Here is a 19,883-nt window from a genome sequence, read left to right as displayed (position 1 = left end):
TTAATTACAAATACTCTGAGGAGCTGTATATAAGCTGAGCATGAGATCGGGGAAGGGCTTCTCAACCCAAAGTACTATAAGTGAAAAGAATTTCTGATAAAGTACCTCACTCACCGGAAGGATATAATCCAAAAAAAAAAAACCATTGCCGTCAAGTTGATTTCGACTCAGAGCAACCCTATAGGACAGAATAGAACTGCCTCATAGAGTTTCCAAGAAATGCCTGGCAGATTTGAACTGCCAACCCTTTGGTTAGCAGACATAGCTCTTAACCACTATGCCACCAGGGTTTCCTAGAAGGATATATATTTCTTTAAACCCTGCTCCTAAACATATATAATTCCATAAATAGCTGACGGTTATGATTTATCATTTTGGCAAATATTTTATCACCATGTAAAAGCAGTACAGACTGAATCTCATGATAAACCTTTTCTAAGCCTTTGGGTCTAGATGTCACAGTCATGACCAGGCTAGGCCACAAGTAAAAAGAAATTAAAAACTTATGAAAATGCAGGCTTCATATTCTACCCCATAAAATGATGTCAAATGCCAAAAATTAATCAGGAGTCAAAGAACGAATGATCAGAAAGAGCCTGAGGAATGAGCTGAGCATACTGACACAAATGGGATATTAGAGCAGTAAAAGGGAATTACATACACATGCAACAACACAGATGAATCTGAGAAACAATACTAAGTTAAAAAAATCACAAGCTGAAAGTTGCAAGAGCTACCACTCCCACCCTAACAATCAGAACAAGCCAGATTAGCTACAAAATCATGATTTTTAAAACCCACAGGGAAGCAGAGGATGCAAAGAAGCCTAAATGTGCCAAGCCCTTTCCAAAGTGAAAAAGACCAACAGGTCCTCTCATTCCTAGCAAAGCAGTGGAAGCAAGGAATACACCATGGACAGCAGTAAGGAGAAACTAGTTAAATTTTTACCCAGCTTTTAGTGGCCACATGTGGAATGCCATGATGGACTGGAATTCCAAGTGGTTGCAGCCACAGAGTAAGTCTGCACCCACAAGTCAACTCTTTGACATGGATCTTCATCAAGCACAGAGTCAGCATTCACCACAGGCTAGTGCAGGGCAGAGGAGTTGTGAGACATCTTCCCTGAGGCCCATGGGAGCTTCGAAGGGCAAGGAACGGGTCAAAACATAAAAACTGAGTGAAATTCCTCTGAGGCACCCCAAGATTCTACCCAGAGCACTGCAGGGGCCCTCCAAAGGCTGGGACAGGGCAGCAGGACAGAAAGAGCTGTTCTGAGACATAGAAAGCCGAGACAGGAGTCAGGATGGAAAACAAAAAAGCTGGCAGCCAGGTTGAAAAACAGACAGAACTCTTCCATAGTTCAGTAAACTGGTACTAGGCTGTAAAGCATAAAGAATCTTCAGGGCTCAGATCCCAAAGCCTGCTAAAGGGAAAGTCCTAGTTCTTCCCTCAAAACACTTGAAGCCAGCAATGAAATGAATCTACCTAAACCTGCACCAAACCCCATACCCATTTCAGTTACAAATTAGATTCATTCGGCCCACACATTAGTTAGTGTCCTAAAGAAAGGACATGTCCTTTTAAATTACTTAAGCCTTACAATTCTTTTACACAAAATATCTGGCATGCAATGAAAAATTATGAGGTTGACAAAAAAGCAAGAAAATATAACCCACAGGCAAGAGAAGAAATAGCCAAAAGTAGCACACCCAGAGATGACACAGATGTCGGAATCGCTAAGAAAGGACTTTAAAATAACTACAAAAAAAAAAAGTTACAGATCTAGTGGAAAATATGGACATGAATAGATGGAGAATTTCAGCAGAGGGATGGAAACTATAAAAAAAGGGGGGGAGGGTAGAAACGCTCAAAATCAAAAATAAAATATCTGAAATGGCTTAACATAGAATACAGCAGAGGTAAGGATCAGTGAACTTGAAAACCTATCAATAGAAATTATCCAAATTGAAACACAAAGCAGAAAAAAATAGAGTAAAAAAAATCATGGAATAAAGCATCCAAGATCTGTGGGATAACATAAAATGTAATATACAAATAAAAATAATTACAGTTCCAAAAGGAGAAAAGGTCAGAATAAACACTGGAAGAAATAATGGATGAAAAATTTCCAAAATTGTTGAAAAGTATCAATCTACAGATCCAAGAAGGTCAGCAAACCCCAAGAGGAATAAATATGAAGAAAATTATGCCCAGTCTTGCCGCAGTTTAACTGTTGAAAACAAAAGATAAAGAAAAAATCAACTGGAGAAAAATCACACATTACATACAGGGGAAAAATGCTCAAAAAAAAAAAAGAACACACAGATAAGTCCTCATCAGAAGACAATGGAACAGCATCTTCGAAGTTCCTAAAGAATAAAGCTGTCAACCTAGAATTCTATATTCAGTGAAATATCCTTTAAAATGGAGGTGAAGAAAAAAAAATTTTTTCAGAAAATGTAAAAACTAAGAGAATTTATCACCAGCAGACTTGCACACAAGAAGTGCTAAAATGAGTACTTTAAACTAAAGGAAAATAATACAGATCAAGACAAGAGCAAGAGAGTGTAAATATGAAAGATCATTTTAAATGATCTCTATTATGTATATATGTGGAGCCCTAGTGGCACAGTGGTTAAGTGCTACAGCTGCTAACCAAAAGGTCAGCAGTTCGAATCCACCAGCCATTCCTTGAAAACCTTATAGGGCAGTTCTATTTTGTCCCATTGGGTCGTTACGAGTTGGAATCGACTCAATAGCAATGGGTATTTATATGTATATATATATACACGTGTGTGTATATATACACGTGTGTATGTGTGTATGGAAACCCTGGTGGCATACAGGTTAAGAGTTATCTATGGCTGCTAACCAAAAGGTCAGCAGTTTGAACCCACCAGGCGCTCCTTGGAAACTCTGTGGGGCAGTTCTACTCTGTCCTATAGATTTGCTATGAGTCTGAATCGACTCGACGGCAACAGGTTTGGTTTTGGTTTTATATATATATATACTTACATGTATAATACATATACGCGCGCATGCGTTTTATACTTTTATATATGTTTTATTTTAAAGTATCTTTGTTATATGTGTATATATTTGTCTTTCTTTTAAATACTATTGACTGCTTAAAATAATTTCTTATTCTGGGGCTTATAGCATACGTAAATATAAAACACACACAAGATATAAAATAAAGGCACAAAGAGTAGGAGAGGTAAGTGGACTTATAATGTTTTAGGTTTCTTACATTATTTGTGAAGTACAAATATCATTATATGGAGCTATACTGTTGTTTTTTTTTGTAGTAAGTTAAAGGTGTACATAATAATCTTTAACACAAGTGCTAAAAATAACACAAAGAAACGTAAGAAAAATCAAAAAAAGGAGATAAAATGAAATACTGAAGATGTATGATTCACCTAAAAGATGACAGGAGGGACGAAAAGAGAAAGAAAATGTAGATGAGACAAAGTGAAAACAATGTCCACATAACAAACACCCAAAAACTACAAATATAGAAGAATATTGGGACGAATGGCAAAATCTGTATATGGACTGTTATATCCATGTTAAATTTTCTGAAATCGGTACTGCTACTGTGTTTCTCTAAAAGAATGTCCTATTCACAAGAATTACAAGCTGAGCTATTTGGATGTAAAGGAGTATGATGTCCACAACTTACTCTCCAATGGCACCATATATAAATATATGCACACACAGAAAAAGAAAGAGTGCAAGCAATAATCACGGAAATATGTTAACAATAGATGAATCTGTATAAGGGTACGCAGGAGTTCTCTGAATTATTCTTGCAACTCTTCTTGAACTTTGAAATCATTCCAAAATAAAAAGATACGGCATCTGTAAAATTAAATGTATTCATGAAGAATGCCTTAAATGCTACTCTGTGGTATTATGTTGAACTCACAGCCGTCAAGTTGATTCCAACTGACAGCGACCTTGTAAGACGGAGTTGAACTGACCCACAGGGCTTCCAAGGCTGTAAATATTTACGGAAGCAGACTGCCACATTTTTCTCCTGCAGAGCAGCTGGTGGGTTCGAACCGCTGACCATTCAGTTAGCAGCCAAGTACTTTAACCACTGTACCACCAAGACTCCTTATCTTATGTTAAACACATATTAAATCCATTTTATAATTTTAAAAAAGACCACGTACGATATGAAACCATATTTGTAAACAAAAATAAGCTAAACAACCTATTGTGTGGGGATGCATACATTCAAAAACCTCGAGGGGGGAAAAAAAGGCAAGACGTTGATAATGACAAAGTTCAGATGGTGGTGACTCAGGGAGGAGGCAGAAATTTGGGACGGGGCAGAAGCACAGAGGATATTAAAAAGGAAAAAAAAACTCACTGCTATCTAGTCAGTTCTAACTCACGGTGACCCCGTGTGTGTATAAGCGCGTAGATCCCAAGGCGTTGGTACTGACGTGCTTCTTGAGTTGGGTGGTGGCTTCTTCTTATTTTATTTCAAACCTGCAGGTGTATTACATACATTCTTCCGTACAAAGGTAATGTTACATTTTTTTTTTTAAAAAAAAGGAAGAACAGAGGAGACAGGGGATAATATAGTTTGTAAAAATAAATTTGAGCTGGAACCAAACATAAACCAAAGCACTAAGATGGTTTCTGAGCCTTACCTGAACCAACTGACATTTTATTAGATCCAAATTCCTGGGTGTAACTAATTATAAGTATCTACTGCCTACGATTGTCTTCCCTTCCCTAGAAACCTCAGTTATAAAACAATGAACTCATTACCTTGAAACCCTTAATCAAAGTGATCTTGCTAAGACATAACAACCCTGCCATGAGTAAATTCTGTGCAACAGAAAAAACAAACAAACAAACAAACATCTCCAGGTTATGGGGCTATGGCCCATTAAATAACTGACCATCACTACCCTACTATAGGAACCCACAGGAGTCCTGTCCGCATAGTTTGGCAACCCTTCCCACTAGCTGAGAGAGAACACAATAAAACATAAGTAGTCAACAATGGGCTTATGGGAGTCAATAATATCCTTAAGAGTTTTATTATCTAAAGTCTAGAATCTATAAAATGGGAAATTACTCTTGGTGCTGGTGGTTGTTAGGTAACGTTTACATATACCACAGTGTGCTGTATTTGCTTAGGGCTTTTAATTCAAAAATAGAGAAATACTAGAAAGAAGTATTGGTCAGCCAAAAGAACACCCAACTCTATCACTAGTCTGCTAAATGTCTTAGCCATCTACTGCTGCTGTAACAGAAATACCACAAGTGGATGGCTTCAACAAAGAGAAGTTTATTCTCCCACAGTCCAGTAGGCCAGAAGTCCGAACTCATGGCACTGGCTCCAGGGAAAGGCTTTCTCTCCCTGTCAGCTCTGGAGGAAGGTCCTTGCCATCAATCTTCCCCTGCTCTGGGAGTATCTCATCGCAGGAACCTCACGTCCAAAGGACATGCTCTGCTCCCGGCACTGCTTTCTTGGTGGTATGAGGTCCCCAACTCTCTGCTTGCTCCTCTCTCCTTTTATCTCTTGAGAGATAAAAGGTGTTGCAGGCCACACCCCAGGGAAAAATCTTTTTACATTAGATCAGGGATGTGACCAGGTAAGGGTGTTACCATCCCACCCTAATCCTCTTTAACATAAAATTACAATCACAAAATGGAGGATAACCATAGACTACCGGGCATTATGGCCCAACCAAGTTGACACATTTTGGGGGAGACATAATTCAATCCGTGACACTAAGTAACTAAAAACTTTTATTTTCTCTGCTTCAATTAACACTTTTGAAAAGGGATGATACTAGATTCTACAGCAACGTTCAAGCGCTCGACTGCTAACTGAAAGACTGGCAGTTCAAACCCACCCAATGGCTCTGCAGGAGAAAGACCTAGTGACCTGTTCCTGTAAAGATTACAGCCTAGAAAACCCTATAGGGCAGTTTCACTCTGTCACATGGAATAGCTGAGTTGAAATTGACTCAGCGCCTAACAACACAACAACAATAAAGTTTCTAAGACAAATGTCCCATAAGACGTTATTGATTATAAATTTTCTTAATGTACACAACTTCACAAAATGAAAAAACTGAAGCACAAGGAAATTATTTTTTTAAGTGTTCATTACCATTAATCATTACACAACAAATATTTACGAGAGCCTGCTATTACCAGGTACTATTCTATGAGTTGGAATCGATGGCACACAACAGTAACAACATTGCAGGTACTGGGGATACCGTAATGGACAAAACAAACGGGCTCCCTAACCTCATGGAACTTACATGTGTGGATCATGTACACAAATGAAAGGGTTAATGCATTCATGGCAATTGGCTTTAACCAACTAATACAGTTTTGAAGCCACCTAAAGTTCCTGAGGAACCACAGTGGCTTATGACACGTCCCGGACACCATCTACTGTGATTACTGGTAACATCCTGAGGGTAGCAAAGTCCTCTAGTGCCAACCCCATGGTGTTCTACGCTGTACTGGGTCATCAGCATTTGGCCAAAAGAAGATGGGACATTTTGCAGGTGTTTCCTAAGATGGTGGAGAACTTGATACAGATCTGCACAGAAGGGCTGAGAAAAGAGGGGGTCTTTATATGTTATGGAGCCCTGGTGGCACAGTGGTTAAGAGCTACAGCTGCTAACCAAAACGTCAGCTGTTTGAATCCACCACCTGCTCCCTGGAAACCCTGTGGGGCAATTCTACTCTGTCCTATAGGGTAGCTGTGAGTCAGAATGGACTCAACAGCAATGGGTTTGGTTTTTTTCGGGGGGGGGAGGGAAAGGGGTGTTTATGTCATCAGGGTAGCACCTTCTACTAGAAAATAAAGAATTTCCAATCCATGAGAGAGAAATTTTTACTGGAAATGGCACTTTTGTTTACTGAGGACAGCCCTCAAGTCCCATCTTCAAAGCAAACATGACTGCGGTTCCATTGACTGCCAACTGTTCATCACTCGTTTCAGGGGAGATTAGCGAAATGTAGAAAGAAAAAGGAGGAGAAGGAGAAGAAGAAAGGGAGGGAGGGAAGGAGAAAGAAAGGGAGAGAGAGAAGGAAGGAGAGAGAGAGAAGGAAAGAGAAGAAAATGTACAGCTTTTTTAGAAAGTCATCAATAGACTTATAATCATAAGAAAACGTGAGAATGTTCCCAGGATTCCTAAAGTTTGAACCCCAGTAACCCCCAAATGGTCTGTGCTGACAGCCTAGAACTGGGAGACACAGTGAAGGCCTAAGTCCAGGCGGGCTGCCCTCACTTCCTGTGAGCCCGGGAAAACAAGGACTTCCCCGGCCTCCCAGTGGTTTCCTTCCTTCTGCACTGTGATCAAGAAACAATAAAATGTCAATGTTTCAGCACCCAGGACTTTTTCTTTCCAAATTTTCAACTATAAATAAAAAGCAGGCTATACGCGTGTATGTCAGACAAAAAGAGGAAGAGGAATTGATAAACGTTCGCCGACCTTTTCAAATTACAATTCTGGGGATCTGAGAAGGACGGCTTGGCATAGAGACTGGTTGATGAGACTCAGTAACAACCAGGAGCACTGGCATGCCTGGTAGCACTGCAGTCAGCTGCCTCCCCTTCCCTTGCAAATACAGCTCTGAAAGGCTGTCACTTCTCATCAGTACTCCATATGTTGAGTAAAAGATATCAGAAGATAAACAGCCCCTCCCTACTTGAGAAGGACTACCGTTTTGCATCTGGCTGCTTCCAGTAGGTTCCCTTCTGTCTTCAAGGTTCTGGGATGGTGCTGCTTCAGAAATGGGAATGAAGTCCAGACACTCTTCATGGTAGGTATCCTTGGTGGTCCTCCCCAGGGTCTGGATAAGGCGATCCCCCCAGGCAACTCCACAGGACTCCCATTCTGAAGAGGCAGGAGTAAAGCCCTGGCCTCACACAGGCTCCTAGACTCATACAAAAGTCTTTACCATAAGGGCAGATCACACAGTTCTGCAGGCCTGGGTGGTCCGGCAGTAGAGTTCTCGCCTTCCATGTGGGAGACCTGAGTTCAATTCCTGGCCAATGCACGTCATGCACAGCCACCACCTATCAGGGGAGGCTTGCATGCTGCTGTGATGCTGAAAAGGTTTCGGCAGAGCTTCCAGGCCAAGACAGACTAACAAGAATGTCCTGGTGATCTATTTCTAAAAACAGCCCATGAAAACCTGATCGGTCTGATCTGCAGCCTACGATGGGGACAGCACAGGACCAGGCAGCGTCTCATTCTGGTGTGCATGGGGTTGCCATGAGTTGGGGGCAACGTGACGGCAGCTAACAACAATAACAACAACACAGTTCTGCATTTTTTCAGCCCTGATATGCTATCACTGTCACACTTGCTTATAAAGCCTCTCGGAAAGGATGACCACAGTCCTTGGGAAGTAATCTCTCTAATAATCTGGACTGTTTCTAGAGGCGTCGCCATGCAGCAGACACTGTACTAAATATATATTTTTCATTTAATCTTCACAACATTTAAATGTAGATATTGTCAATCCCATTTTATAGATTGGAAAACTGAGGCTTAGGAACAGTAAAGAATTTGCCCAGGGTGATACTGCTGGTAAGCATCCTGGCCTGTCCTTCCAAAACCCATGCCTTTAGCCACTATTCTATAGTTGGAGAAGCAGCAGCACAATGGGACAGAAGGGGCACTGGCTGTGTAGGCACAAGCCCCATCACTGACTCGTTGTGTGATCTTAGGTGGTTATTTAACCTCCCCAAGCCTCTGTCACTCCGTCTTCAACGGGAGGATAATCATTTCCCCACTGCCTTTATCCCAGGGTTGGTGACAATATCAACACCTGTTGCTGAGTTCCAATAAGTCCATCTCTCTTGGACACACATCCCCGTCCACCTCTTCAAGGTCAGGGCTGAGAAGTGGGGGGGGGAGAAGAGCTGCAGAAAAAAGAGGTCTAAAATTCAATTTCAAAGTTACATGCTTATCTTTCTTTCCAAATTTTATATTGGCCTTTGTGTAACTGTCTGGGGAAGCCTGGCCTCTAGTGCTGAAGATGAATTCTACTAATATAAACGCCATCCAGACAGGAAATACAACCATCAGAATGAGGATCACGTAGTAAGTGCTCAATAAATACTAGAGGAAGGGTGGAACGCAGGCATGCAGTGAGTGGACAGGACTGGCACTGCCTCGTGATTGCTCAGTGATTACCTGTTGGTATTTTATTTCCTATGCACGCAGCTAATTGGTTCTTTCAGTCTCTAGCAAATTAATTTTAAGTTATTTAATTTCACTCTACCATTATCAATGAATAAAGAATTTAAAAGCAGCAGAGTGAGAAACATTCTCAGCCAAACCACAAAATTCTATAGCTTGAACAGCCCCATGATTTTTCTCAGCTGAGGCATCATACCAGGATGGGTCTCTTATTTTCCTGAAATTTCAAATTGCCTGGTTGAAGAAACTCCCGTAGAGACCAAACACATACACGCCCACAGAACTGATATAAAAAAGATGCTGCAAACAGTGGCTAATAAAATCCCAGTGTATACATTCTCCCCACAGTTATCTAACAGTTATCTGAGTTAGCCATCAATTAAGTCAACACTGATGCAGAAAAAGGTCCCTACCAACCTGCTCCTGAGGGCTTTTGGGAACTCTTGGAAAAGACATACACAGCTGAAGAAATGAACATGAATGTAATTGAGTCTGGTTAGCAGCTCTGTTTGAACAAAGAAAAGACAAGGTGGTAAGTCATAACTGAGGGAGAGGTCCTGGCCATACAGAGGGGACTGGAGTGCCCAGAGAAAATGAAATGTCCATGGCCCTACAGGGAACACACTTGTGGCTGCAGCTCTGTAACACCATCGCAAATTAACACGAGCTCTGTACTCCTGAAACTGTGAAAAAGAGCAAAGATACCAACACAGATAGCTTAAAACTTGTTGCTGTACTTAAGGACCACTTGCAATGAAAGCCGCCATTAACGAGAAAGATGGCGTGTCTGTCAAACCTCACGGCGCCATCATTCCAACGCCCTGTGCTTATGACGGAGAGTACAAGCTCACCAGGACCCTCTCTGCCTCTTCCCCCCTTTCCCACGGGTCTGCAACAGAAGGAAAAGAATTCTGCCTCCCCATTCCAAAAGCTCATCCATGCCCACTCCCCAGGCCCCCCAACAGACCCCAACAACCGATCTCAAAACACGCACACAGGTGAAACTTCAAGGAGAGACCTGGGCAATTTACACAGTGTGAATCGGGGCCGGGAGGGGGGGCCATGTGTGAGAATGACTGTGGGGGGGACAGGTAGCTTATATCTGAGGTCTCCCTCCTCGCCTGCTCTAATTCAATCCTGTTAAAAGTGTTCCTCAAAACACAACGTTCAGATACAAAGCATTTCCTCTTGGAGAGTCAGGAAGCTTTGTGTGAAAGGTATTACACAGTCAAGACAGCATTCGTTTCCGACAGAGACAGCATTTGGAACAGCAGACACCGGACATGTACCAGAGTTATTGATACTATCAGAGACAAAAGTAAATAAACAAAAAAGGTTTAATTAGCCCTATCCAACAGAAGGAGGTGCAGGCTGAAAGAGTGTCAGGCCCCATAATAGCCAGGATACGGGAAGCTCAGAGAAGAATCCTCTATAAATATATTGCTTTTTTTAATTCTGGAAAAAAAACATTACTCTGACTTTCATTAAACATAGGAATTACTTAAGAAGTTGCATTCAATAACACCAATTGAAACTGATTCTGCAATGTGGTTAAACTGCTCTGCCTACCTAATGACTGTTAATAAGTAAGATCTTTCATTAGTTGGCACCAGGATAGGTACCCATCTGATTTTCTTGAAAACAGGACAACCGGCATGCACTTTTTTCAGACAAAATCCCTAAAGTCCAAAGTATTGTTTCTGAAATAAGAAGTTGTCGTACAGTGTGGCACTGGTCCTTCAAAGTCCTGGGTCTCCTTTCACCTGTTCCTCAGTACTAGGAAAGGGGAGGGGAACATGTTTGTTTCAACTTTTTAAGTGAAGAATTTAGAAAACTTATTTTTTTACGGTAAATCTTCAATACTTCACATATTCCACATTCCAATTACTAACAGATATTTGCAGCTGTTTCTTCTCATACTGAGCCAAGTCATATCAGCAAATGAAGGTCCCAAAAGCTTTACTTCATCCACCTCATTTAGGTAGACTCTACTTTGAGGGATGGGGCCCGGTGGTGCCATGGTTAAGCGTTTGGCTGCTGACCAAAAGGTCAGCAGTCCAAATCCACTAGTCACTCCTTAGAAACCCTATGGGGCAGTTTTACTCTGTCCTATAGGGTCACTATGAGTCAAAATCGACTCGAAGGCAACGGGCTACTTTGAGGAGGCAGCTCTTCCCCAGTCGTATTTTGAGTGCCTTCTAACCCGAAGCGCTCATTTTACGGCACCGTATCAGACAGTGTTCTGCTGCCATCCATAAAGTTTTCACTGGCCAATTTTTTCAGAAGTAGACAGCCACGTCCTTCTTCCTAGTCTGTCTTAGTCTGAAACCTCCGCTGAAACCTGTCCACCATAGGTGACCCTGCTGGTATTCGAAACACCAGTGGCATAGCTTCCTGCATCACAGCAACACGCAAGTCACCACAGTACGGCAAACTGACAGATGAGTGGTGGAGATCGACATCTCAGACATTAGTGAGCTGAAGTGGACTGGTATTGGCTATTCTGACTTGGACATTCATATGGGCTACTAAGACGAGAATGGCAAATTGAAAAGGAACGGTGTCTATTTCATCTTCTAAAAGAACGTTTCAAAATCTATCCTGAAATACAACACTGTCAGTGATAGAATAATATCCATATGCCTAAAAGGAAGACCAGTTAATACAACAATTATTCAAATTTACATAACAAACACTAAGGCCAAATATGAAGAATTGAAGATTTTTATGAACTTCTGCAGTCTGAAATCGATTAAACATGCAATCGAGGTGCACTGAAAATTACTGACAATTGGAATGTGAAAAGTTGGAAAGAAGAAGGATCAGTAGTTGGAAAATATGTACTTGGTGATAGAAATGACACAGGAAATCGCATGATACAATTCTGCAAGACCAACGACTTATTCATTCCAAATACCTTTTCCAACAACATAAAACACAGTAGTTGGAAATACGGCCTCAGTGATAGAAACGACACAGGGGATTGCATGACAGAACTCTGCAAGACCAACGACTCATTCACGGCAAATACCTTTTTTTCAACAACATAAAACTGCAACTATACATACCCCCCTCCACCCGCCCCGATGGAATACACAGGAATCAAATCAACTGCATCTGTGGAAAGAAACGATAGGAACTTCAATATCATCAGTCAAAACGAAGCCAGGGGCCAGCTGCAGAACAGACCATCAATTGCTCACGTACAAGCTCAAGTTGAAGCTGAAGAAAATTAGAACAAGTCCATGAGAGCCAAAGTATAACCTTGAGTACATCTCACCTGAATTTAGAGACCACCTCAGGAATAGATTTAACATATTGAACACTAAAGACCGAAGACCAGATGAGTTACTCAAGGACATCATACATGCAGAAATTAAAAGGTCATTAAAAAGACAGAAAAGAAAAAAAAAAGACCAAAATGGATGTAAGAAGAGACTCTGAAACCTGCTCTTGAATGAGAGCAGCTAAATCAAAAGGAAGAAATGACAAAGTAAAAGAGCTAGACAAAAGATTTCAAAGGGCAGTCGAGAAGACAAACTAAAGCATTACAATGAAATGTGCCAAGAACTGCAGTTAGAAAACCAAAAGGGAAGAACATATTTGGCATTTCTCAAGTGGAAAGAATTGAAGAAAAAATTCAAGCCTCAAGTTGCAATTCTGAAGGATTCTGTCGGCAAAACACTGAACGACAGAGAAAGCATCAAAAGAAGACGGAAGGGATAGAGCCGCTGTACTAAAAGGAACTGATCAACCTTCAAACGTTTCAGGGGGTACCATAGGATCAGGAACCAATGACACTGAAGGAAGAAGTCCAAGCTGCACTAAAGGCACTGGCAAAAAACAAGGCTTTAGGAACTGCAAGAATACCAATTGAGATGTTTCAACAAACAGATGCAATGGTGGAAGCACTCACTCAGCTATGCCAAAAAATCTGGAAGACAGTCCCTGGGCAGCCAACTGCAAGATAGATATATATATACATATACCCGTTCCAAAGAAAGGTGATCCAACAAAATGAGGAAATTATCAAACAATATCATTAACATCACATGCAAGTAAAATTATGCTGAAAATAATTCAAAAACGATTGTAGCAGTACATTGACAGGGAACTGCCAGAAATTCAAGCCAGATTCAGAAGAGGATGTGGAACCAGGGATATCACTGCTGTGTCAGATGGATCTTTTCTGAAAGCAGAGAACACCAGAAAGATGTTTGCCTGTGTTTTATTAACTATACAAAGGCATTCGACTGTGTGGATCATAACAAATTATGGGTAACACTGGGAAGAATGCGAATTCCAGAACACTTTAATTGTGCTCATGTGAAACCTGTACAGACCGAGAGACAGTCGTTCAAACGGAACAAGGGATGCTGCATGATTTGAGGTCAACAAAGCCATGTGTCAAGGTTGTATCCTTCTACCATATTTATTCAATCTGCATGCAGAGCAGATAATCACAGAAGCTGGACTGTATGAAGAATACGGCATCAGGATTGGAGAAAGACTCTTTAACAACCTGCAATATGCACATAACACAAGCTTGCTTGCTGAAAGTAAAGAGGACTTGAAGCACTTACTGGTGAAGATCAAGAACTACAGCTTTCAGTATGGATTACACCTGAACATAAAGAAAACAAAAGTTCTCACAACTGGACCAATAAGCAAGAGCATGAAAAAGGAAAAAAGACTGAAGTTGTCAAGGATTTCATTTTACTTGGATTCACAATCAATGCACATGGAAACTGCAATCAAGAAATCAAAATACATATTGCATTGGACAAACCTGCTGCAAAATACTTCTTAAAAGTGTTAAAAAAAAAAAAAAATGTCACCTTGAGGACTAAGGTGCGCCTGAACCAAGCCATGATATTTTCAATTGCCTCGTTTGCATATGAAAGCTGGACAATGAATAAGGAAGACAGAAGAACTGATGCCTTTGAAATATGGTGTTGGAAAGAATACTGAATATGCCACGGACTGCCAGAAGAAGGAACAAATCTGTCTTGGAAGAAGTACAGCCACTCTCAGAAGTGAGGATAGTAAGACTTTGTCTCAGTACTTTGGACATGTTATCAGAAGGGGCCAGTTCTTGGAGAAGGACATCATGTTTGGTAAGGTAGAGTCAGTGAAAAAGAGGAAGACCCTCAACAAGATGGATTCACACAATGGCTGCAACAATGGGCTCAAACACAGCAATGACTGTGAAGATGGTGCAGGACAGGGCAGTGTTTCCTTCTGCTGTACACAGGGTCGCTAGAAGTCCGAACTAATTCCGTGGCACCTAACAACAACAACATGGTAAATCAAAATTGTTCATCAAGGGTGAACAGCTAAAGAGAATGAAAAGTGAAGTTACTCATCCACGAGACATTGGGTGTCCCACAATTTTAAACATACACTAACTAAAAAGACATATATATTTAGTAAACTGGGTTTAACAAGATACCCTACCTCTTGTTACCAGAGCCAATTTTACTTATTCCTAATGTAGAAATCCACCCCACCTCCACCCTAGAAGGCTGGTTTGCTAATTCCCCAAACTCAGCAAAGGGGGCGTCAAGGGTCAGTCGCCGGCGCCCCACCTGGCGAGTCCACCCCACTGTTGTGAGCAACCAGGCCGGGCACACCTGACAGGTGTCTGCCCACTTCCCTCTCCCGTCCACTCCCAGAAACGTGACCCAGAACAGCATTATCTTTAGGGTCCGGAAAGCAAACAGATCTCTCAAAGAAAAAACAGGAGCGCGGGGTGAAATTATATAACAACTTAGAGGAGGTAAGGATTCTAGAAAACGAAAGTAGCGTGTGGAGGGGCAGGGGTCGGGGGAGGGAAAGGCGGAGCAGTATCGCCGCCACTTACTCGAAGGCGAAGAAGAGTCCGCTGGTGACCAGGATGAGGACGAGCGTCAGATAGAAGACGCCGGTCTGCCGGGCCATCATGATCCTCCCGTTGCAAAAGAACTTGTTTCGGCCCGGGAAAACCTCCCATTTTCTGCGGGCTGCGATTTTCTTCTTCTTATGGGGCGACTCCATGGGGGAGGAGCTGTGGGTGCTGATCTGGCTGTACTCGCAGTCTGTCATGGGCCCGCCGCCGCCGGGAGGCATCCACGAGGGCAGCTGGCCAGGGGCACACGCCCCCAGGAGCGCCGCTGGGGCGCGGGCGCCGCCGAGCCGAGCCTCGGGCCGCGGCGCCGCGGTCCCTACACGCGCGCCCGGCTCGGCGACAACTTTGCCGAGAACACCCAGGTTAGCCCCTGGCAGGTCCAGACTGTCATAGCAAAAACGCGCTCCTAGGGGGAAAGCGCTGGCCGGCGGCCCCCCGGCGCGCCCCGCGAGCCCGGCCAGCCCGCGCCCCGGGGCTTCGCGGCTCCAAAAAGCGCCGGGAGCCTCCTGGCCAGGGTCTGCCGCCCGGCGCGCGCCCCCGGCCCGCCGCCCGTGCCCCCGCTCCGGCGGGCCACCCGCGCGCGCTGCGCTGCTACGGGGGACGCGGCGGCGGCCCGGGCGCCGGCTTCCGCGGGCGCCACCGCTGCGCCTCGGCCAGGTTGCTCAGGGGCCGTCCTCGCGCCGCCGGAGCCTCCCCGGGAGAGAGCGATGGAGACTGGGAGGCCGCTCGCGGCCCGGCAACCCCTCCCAGGGGTGGGGACAGGCGAACCCGTGGGCTCTGTCAGGAGCCACCTCGGCGAGCGCCCGGCCGCGGCTCGAGAGGCGACCCCGCGGCGGCGCTCCAGCCCCGAGCAGGGACTGCGCCTAGTGGGGGCCGGGGGCGCGGGAGCGAGGGGCTCCCGGCTTCCTCCTGCCCACAGGAGCCGGCCAGTGCGAGCGGGGAGCCGGGGGTTGGGCAGGCGCGCGTCTCAGGGCCGCGGGCAGCCGGCGACAGACACTTGTTTGCAAAGGCTCAGCCCGGCGCGCGCGCGGCTCCAACGATACCGCTCCGCCCGCCCGCCGGCTCCTCCTCTTTCTCCTCCTCTCACCGGCGACCCCCCGGAGCACGGCGCCCCGGCCCGGGCCCACTACAGTCCCCACCCGCTCCCTCTCCGCACGGTCCCGAGAGGGCATGGCCCAGGGAGAGGCTGGCTCAGGCGGCCGCGTGTGGGGCCATGGCCACCACCTCCGCAACCTCCGCGGCGTGCGCCCGGCTGCCTGCTGTCGTCTCCCGCACTCTCCAGCGGGTTCATCACGGGCGGCAGCTGCCGCTCGGGGACGCGCAGCCACACACCGCCCCGCACACCCGTGCGCCGAATCCCGGGACCAGAGGAACCCACCGGTGGAGCGGGGACCCTCCCTGCCTACTAGCTGGGCGCGGGGCCGAGTTGCGGGGCTCTGTGGACGCAGGGTGCGGGCAGGGGCCGCCCGGAAACAGGGCGGAGGACGGCGCGAGGCGGGCCTAGCTCGGGGATGGGGACCGAGTTGCGGGGCTCTGTGGGCCGCCAGGGAACTGGACGGAGGACGAGGCGGGCCTGGCTCGGGGACCGGGGCTGGAGCCAAGTCCTCGCCGCCGGGCTGGGGTCCAGGCCCCGCGAGCAGCGAGCGAGGAGAGGGAAGACGAGCGCGAGGTCCGGGTCCCTCGGGTCGCCGCCCTACTTCGCTCCCGGACACCAGCCCGAGGCGGCAGCCTGTTTGGGGGCCCCTCCTGGGCTTTCTTTTTCCACTTCTCCGGCACGAGCGCTCACAATCCGCCCGCTTTATTTCGCGCCCCTTTCTCCGTGGAGCCCCCACGGCAGCCAAAGGGAACACTCGCTGCTTTTCTCCCGCCCCCCTTCTTCCCTGCCGACAGCCGCGGCGGGATGGCCGAGCCGAAGCGCCTGCGCGCCGGTGCGCTCCCTCCCCGACGCGCCCGAGTCGGAGCCCCGGAGCCGCGGGCAAGCGGGAGGGCAGCGGAACGTGTGGGAGTAGGGGCGGGGGCGCTCGGTTTTCCGAGCCCGGCTCTCCATTCACGCCCCCACTGGGATGTGTAGTTCTCCGCTAGCGGTCCAGCTCCGAGGGGAAACGCTATTCGTGGACCACAAAACTACAAATCCCGGCATCCCCCGCGACGAGGGCGGGAGAGGGATGGAGGTGGGCGCTCTGCGCGCGGTGGTTGGAGATGGGAACTAACAAAGAGGATGGTGGGGAGCGGCCGTTTCTTTTTTTGTGCTGGGCACGTTACATGGTACACATGTTCTTTGTCTAATTTCTACAACCCTGCGAGCCACGATTGAGGCCAGTTTAGAGAAAGCTTAACTACTTGCCAGAGATCACAAAGCTCCCCCTTGGCAGAGATGGGATTCAGCCCAGAGCCCAGAGTACAAAGCACTGCCTCAGTGAGCTGTGTCAAAGGGAGATAAAATCAGATCATCGAGAGAGAAAAAGAAACGAGGCCGGTTAGATTATGCCATGAAATTATAAGGCGTTGTGAATGCAAATGGTCTCCACTCGACTATTAACCCCAGGCTGGACCGCTAACCTACTGCTTGGCATTTGAACCCTTCCGGCGGCGCCTCCGAAGAAAGGCCTGGCGGTCTGCTTCCATAAAGATTTTTTTAAGTTGCTTTCAGTAAATTGGTACTCATGGCGACCCCATGTGGCTCAAAGTAGAACTGCACTCCGCAAGGCTTTCTTGGCTGTAGTCTTACCGACGCAGACCACCAGGCTTCCACAGAGCTGCTGGGTGGATCCCAACCGCCTCCTTTCTAGTTAGTAGCCAACTTGATGGTTAGTAGCTGAGGCCCTTCGATAGAGATCGTGGTGCTGTCAGGTGCCTCGGAGTCCATTTCTACTCAGAGCGACCCCACGGACAGACTAGAACTGCCTGTAGGGTTTTTTTAGGCTGGTTTTTTTTTTTTTTTTTAATCTTTATGGACGCAGATCTCCCGGTCTTTCTCCCCCGAGGTTGCTGGATCAGTTCCATGTGACAACCTTTCAGTTAGCAGGCCAGGGCTTAGCTATTGGGCCACCAGGGCTCCAGGTCAAGAAAACGCTGCGGAGCTTCGCTGCTCCGTAATGCATGTGGTTGCCCTGAGTCAGAATCCACAGCTGTGGTTTTTCGTTTTTTGTTGTTATTTTTGGTGAATAAGTATGGAATTTACAAGAATTCATTCCAAAGCAGGTTAGAGTCATGGGGGAATGGGTAGGATCTTAAACACATAATCAGAATTGGGTCTGGATGATTTTTAGGTATTGTATGATGGAAGAGCATGTTATGAGGATAACTAAGTAGTTTGTCCACCACCCATCTGTCAGTTTGTGGTACTGTGGTGGCCTGCAGGCTGCTATAATGCTAGAAGCTATACCACCCGTATTTCAAATACCAGCAGGATCACCCACGGTAGACAGGTTTCAGTGGAGCTTCCAGACTTAGACCAGGAAGAAAGGCCTGGTAATCTACTTCCAAAAATTAGCCAGTGGAAAGTTTACAGATCACAAGAGAACATTTCCCAACTCACTTGCTTTGGACAAGCTATTGGGAGGGATCAATCACTAGAGGAGAACACTGTTTGGTGAAGTAAAGGGCCAACGAGAGTGGGGGAGGCCCTTAGTGAGATGGATTGGCACAGTAGCCCCAAAGATGGGCTCGAACATGCTGAATATGGTGAGAATGATGCGGGACCAAGCAGCAGTTTGTTCTGTCATACATAAGGTCACCATGAGTTGGAGTCAACTCTACAGCACTCTACCCAAGTACTTTGTGGCTGCACTATTTTTGAAAACCAACTGGCAAGCCTCAAACATTTCAAGTGAAAGCTCTCATATGCTTTCTTTATCCTTCTTTAGCCAGTGGGTTCAGGAGTATTTTTCTGTTTATTGCAAGCACCTTTCCTCTGGTCATCCAAGGTACAGTACTAAACCCATTGACTTAATGGCTTTGAAAAAGACTCCTACTGTCATTCTCAATTAAAACCAAACACTTCTGGCAAATGTTACAGCATTGTGGCTATGTTTTTAAAAAGTATTTGTAAGTGGAATGATACAAAATCTGGAATGTGCCTTAAAACACTCCAGCCCACCCATCCCCAAAAAACATGGGAGTACAGATGAAACAATATTGACAAACTGTTGACACTTGTTGAAGTTGGGTAATGTATCTGTATTGGTCAATTATTACTGCAAATTACCACCAATGTAGCGGCTTAAAACAACCCCGATTTATCATCTCACAGTTTCTGTGGGTCTGCTGTCCAGGCTTACTAGTTCCTCTGCTTAGGGTCTCACACCTGCCATCAAGGTGTTGGCCAGGCTGCATTCTCTTCTGGAGGTTCAGCTGGAGAAGAATCAGCTTCCATGTTCTAATCAATTGTTGGGAGAACTCATTTCCTTGCAGCTGTGAGACTGAAGGCCCTGACTTCTTGCTGGCTGTGGAATGGAGGCTGCCCTCAGCTAGAGGGGGCCTGCAGTTCCTAGAGGCCTCCTTGTCACATGGGCTTTCCTAACATGGCCACTAACTGCATTAAGCTGGCAAGGAGAACCCCTAGAGTGAGTCTGCTAGCAAGACAAAATCACATAATGTAATCACACAGGGGTGACATCAAATGTGCGATGTTGGTAGAAGCAAGTCACGAGTTCTGCACACACTCAAGGGGAGGGAATTACACAAGAGTGTGAACACCAGAAGTTGAGGATCAGATGAGGGGCAATGCCCTAGAGTCTGTTGACCACATTATGTCCCTTATGTTCTCCTCTCTACTTAGGTTTATGTTT

The 19,883-nt window shown here is 45.6% G+C and overlaps 1 protein-coding gene across 2 annotated transcripts in view; it reads right to left on the bottom strand.

Moving 5' to 3' along the window:
- Positions 1 to 15,334, bottom strand: part of ZDHHC14 (zinc finger DHHC-type palmitoyltransferase 14) — a 350,736-nt gene extending 335,402 nt beyond the window's left edge. For both annotated transcript variants that reach the window (XM_064292695.1, XM_064292699.1), the window contains exon 1: positions 15,070 to 15,334. In XM_064292695.1, coding sequence (XP_064148765.1) covers positions 15,070 to 15,314 — 245 coding nt within the window. In that variant the 5' untranslated portion in view covers positions 15,315 to 15,334. The remainder of the gene's footprint in view (positions 1 to 15,069) is intronic.
- Positions 15,335 to 19,883: the final 4,549 nt, after the last annotated feature.

The sequence above is a fragment of the Loxodonta africana genome, chromosome 1 (assembly GCF_030014295.1).
Source record: "Loxodonta africana isolate mLoxAfr1 chromosome 1, mLoxAfr1.hap2, whole genome shotgun sequence".
In the NCBI taxonomy this organism is placed as follows: domain Eukaryota; kingdom Metazoa; phylum Chordata; class Mammalia; order Proboscidea; family Elephantidae; genus Loxodonta; species Loxodonta africana.
This window is presented reverse-complemented; position numbering and strand designations above follow the sequence as displayed.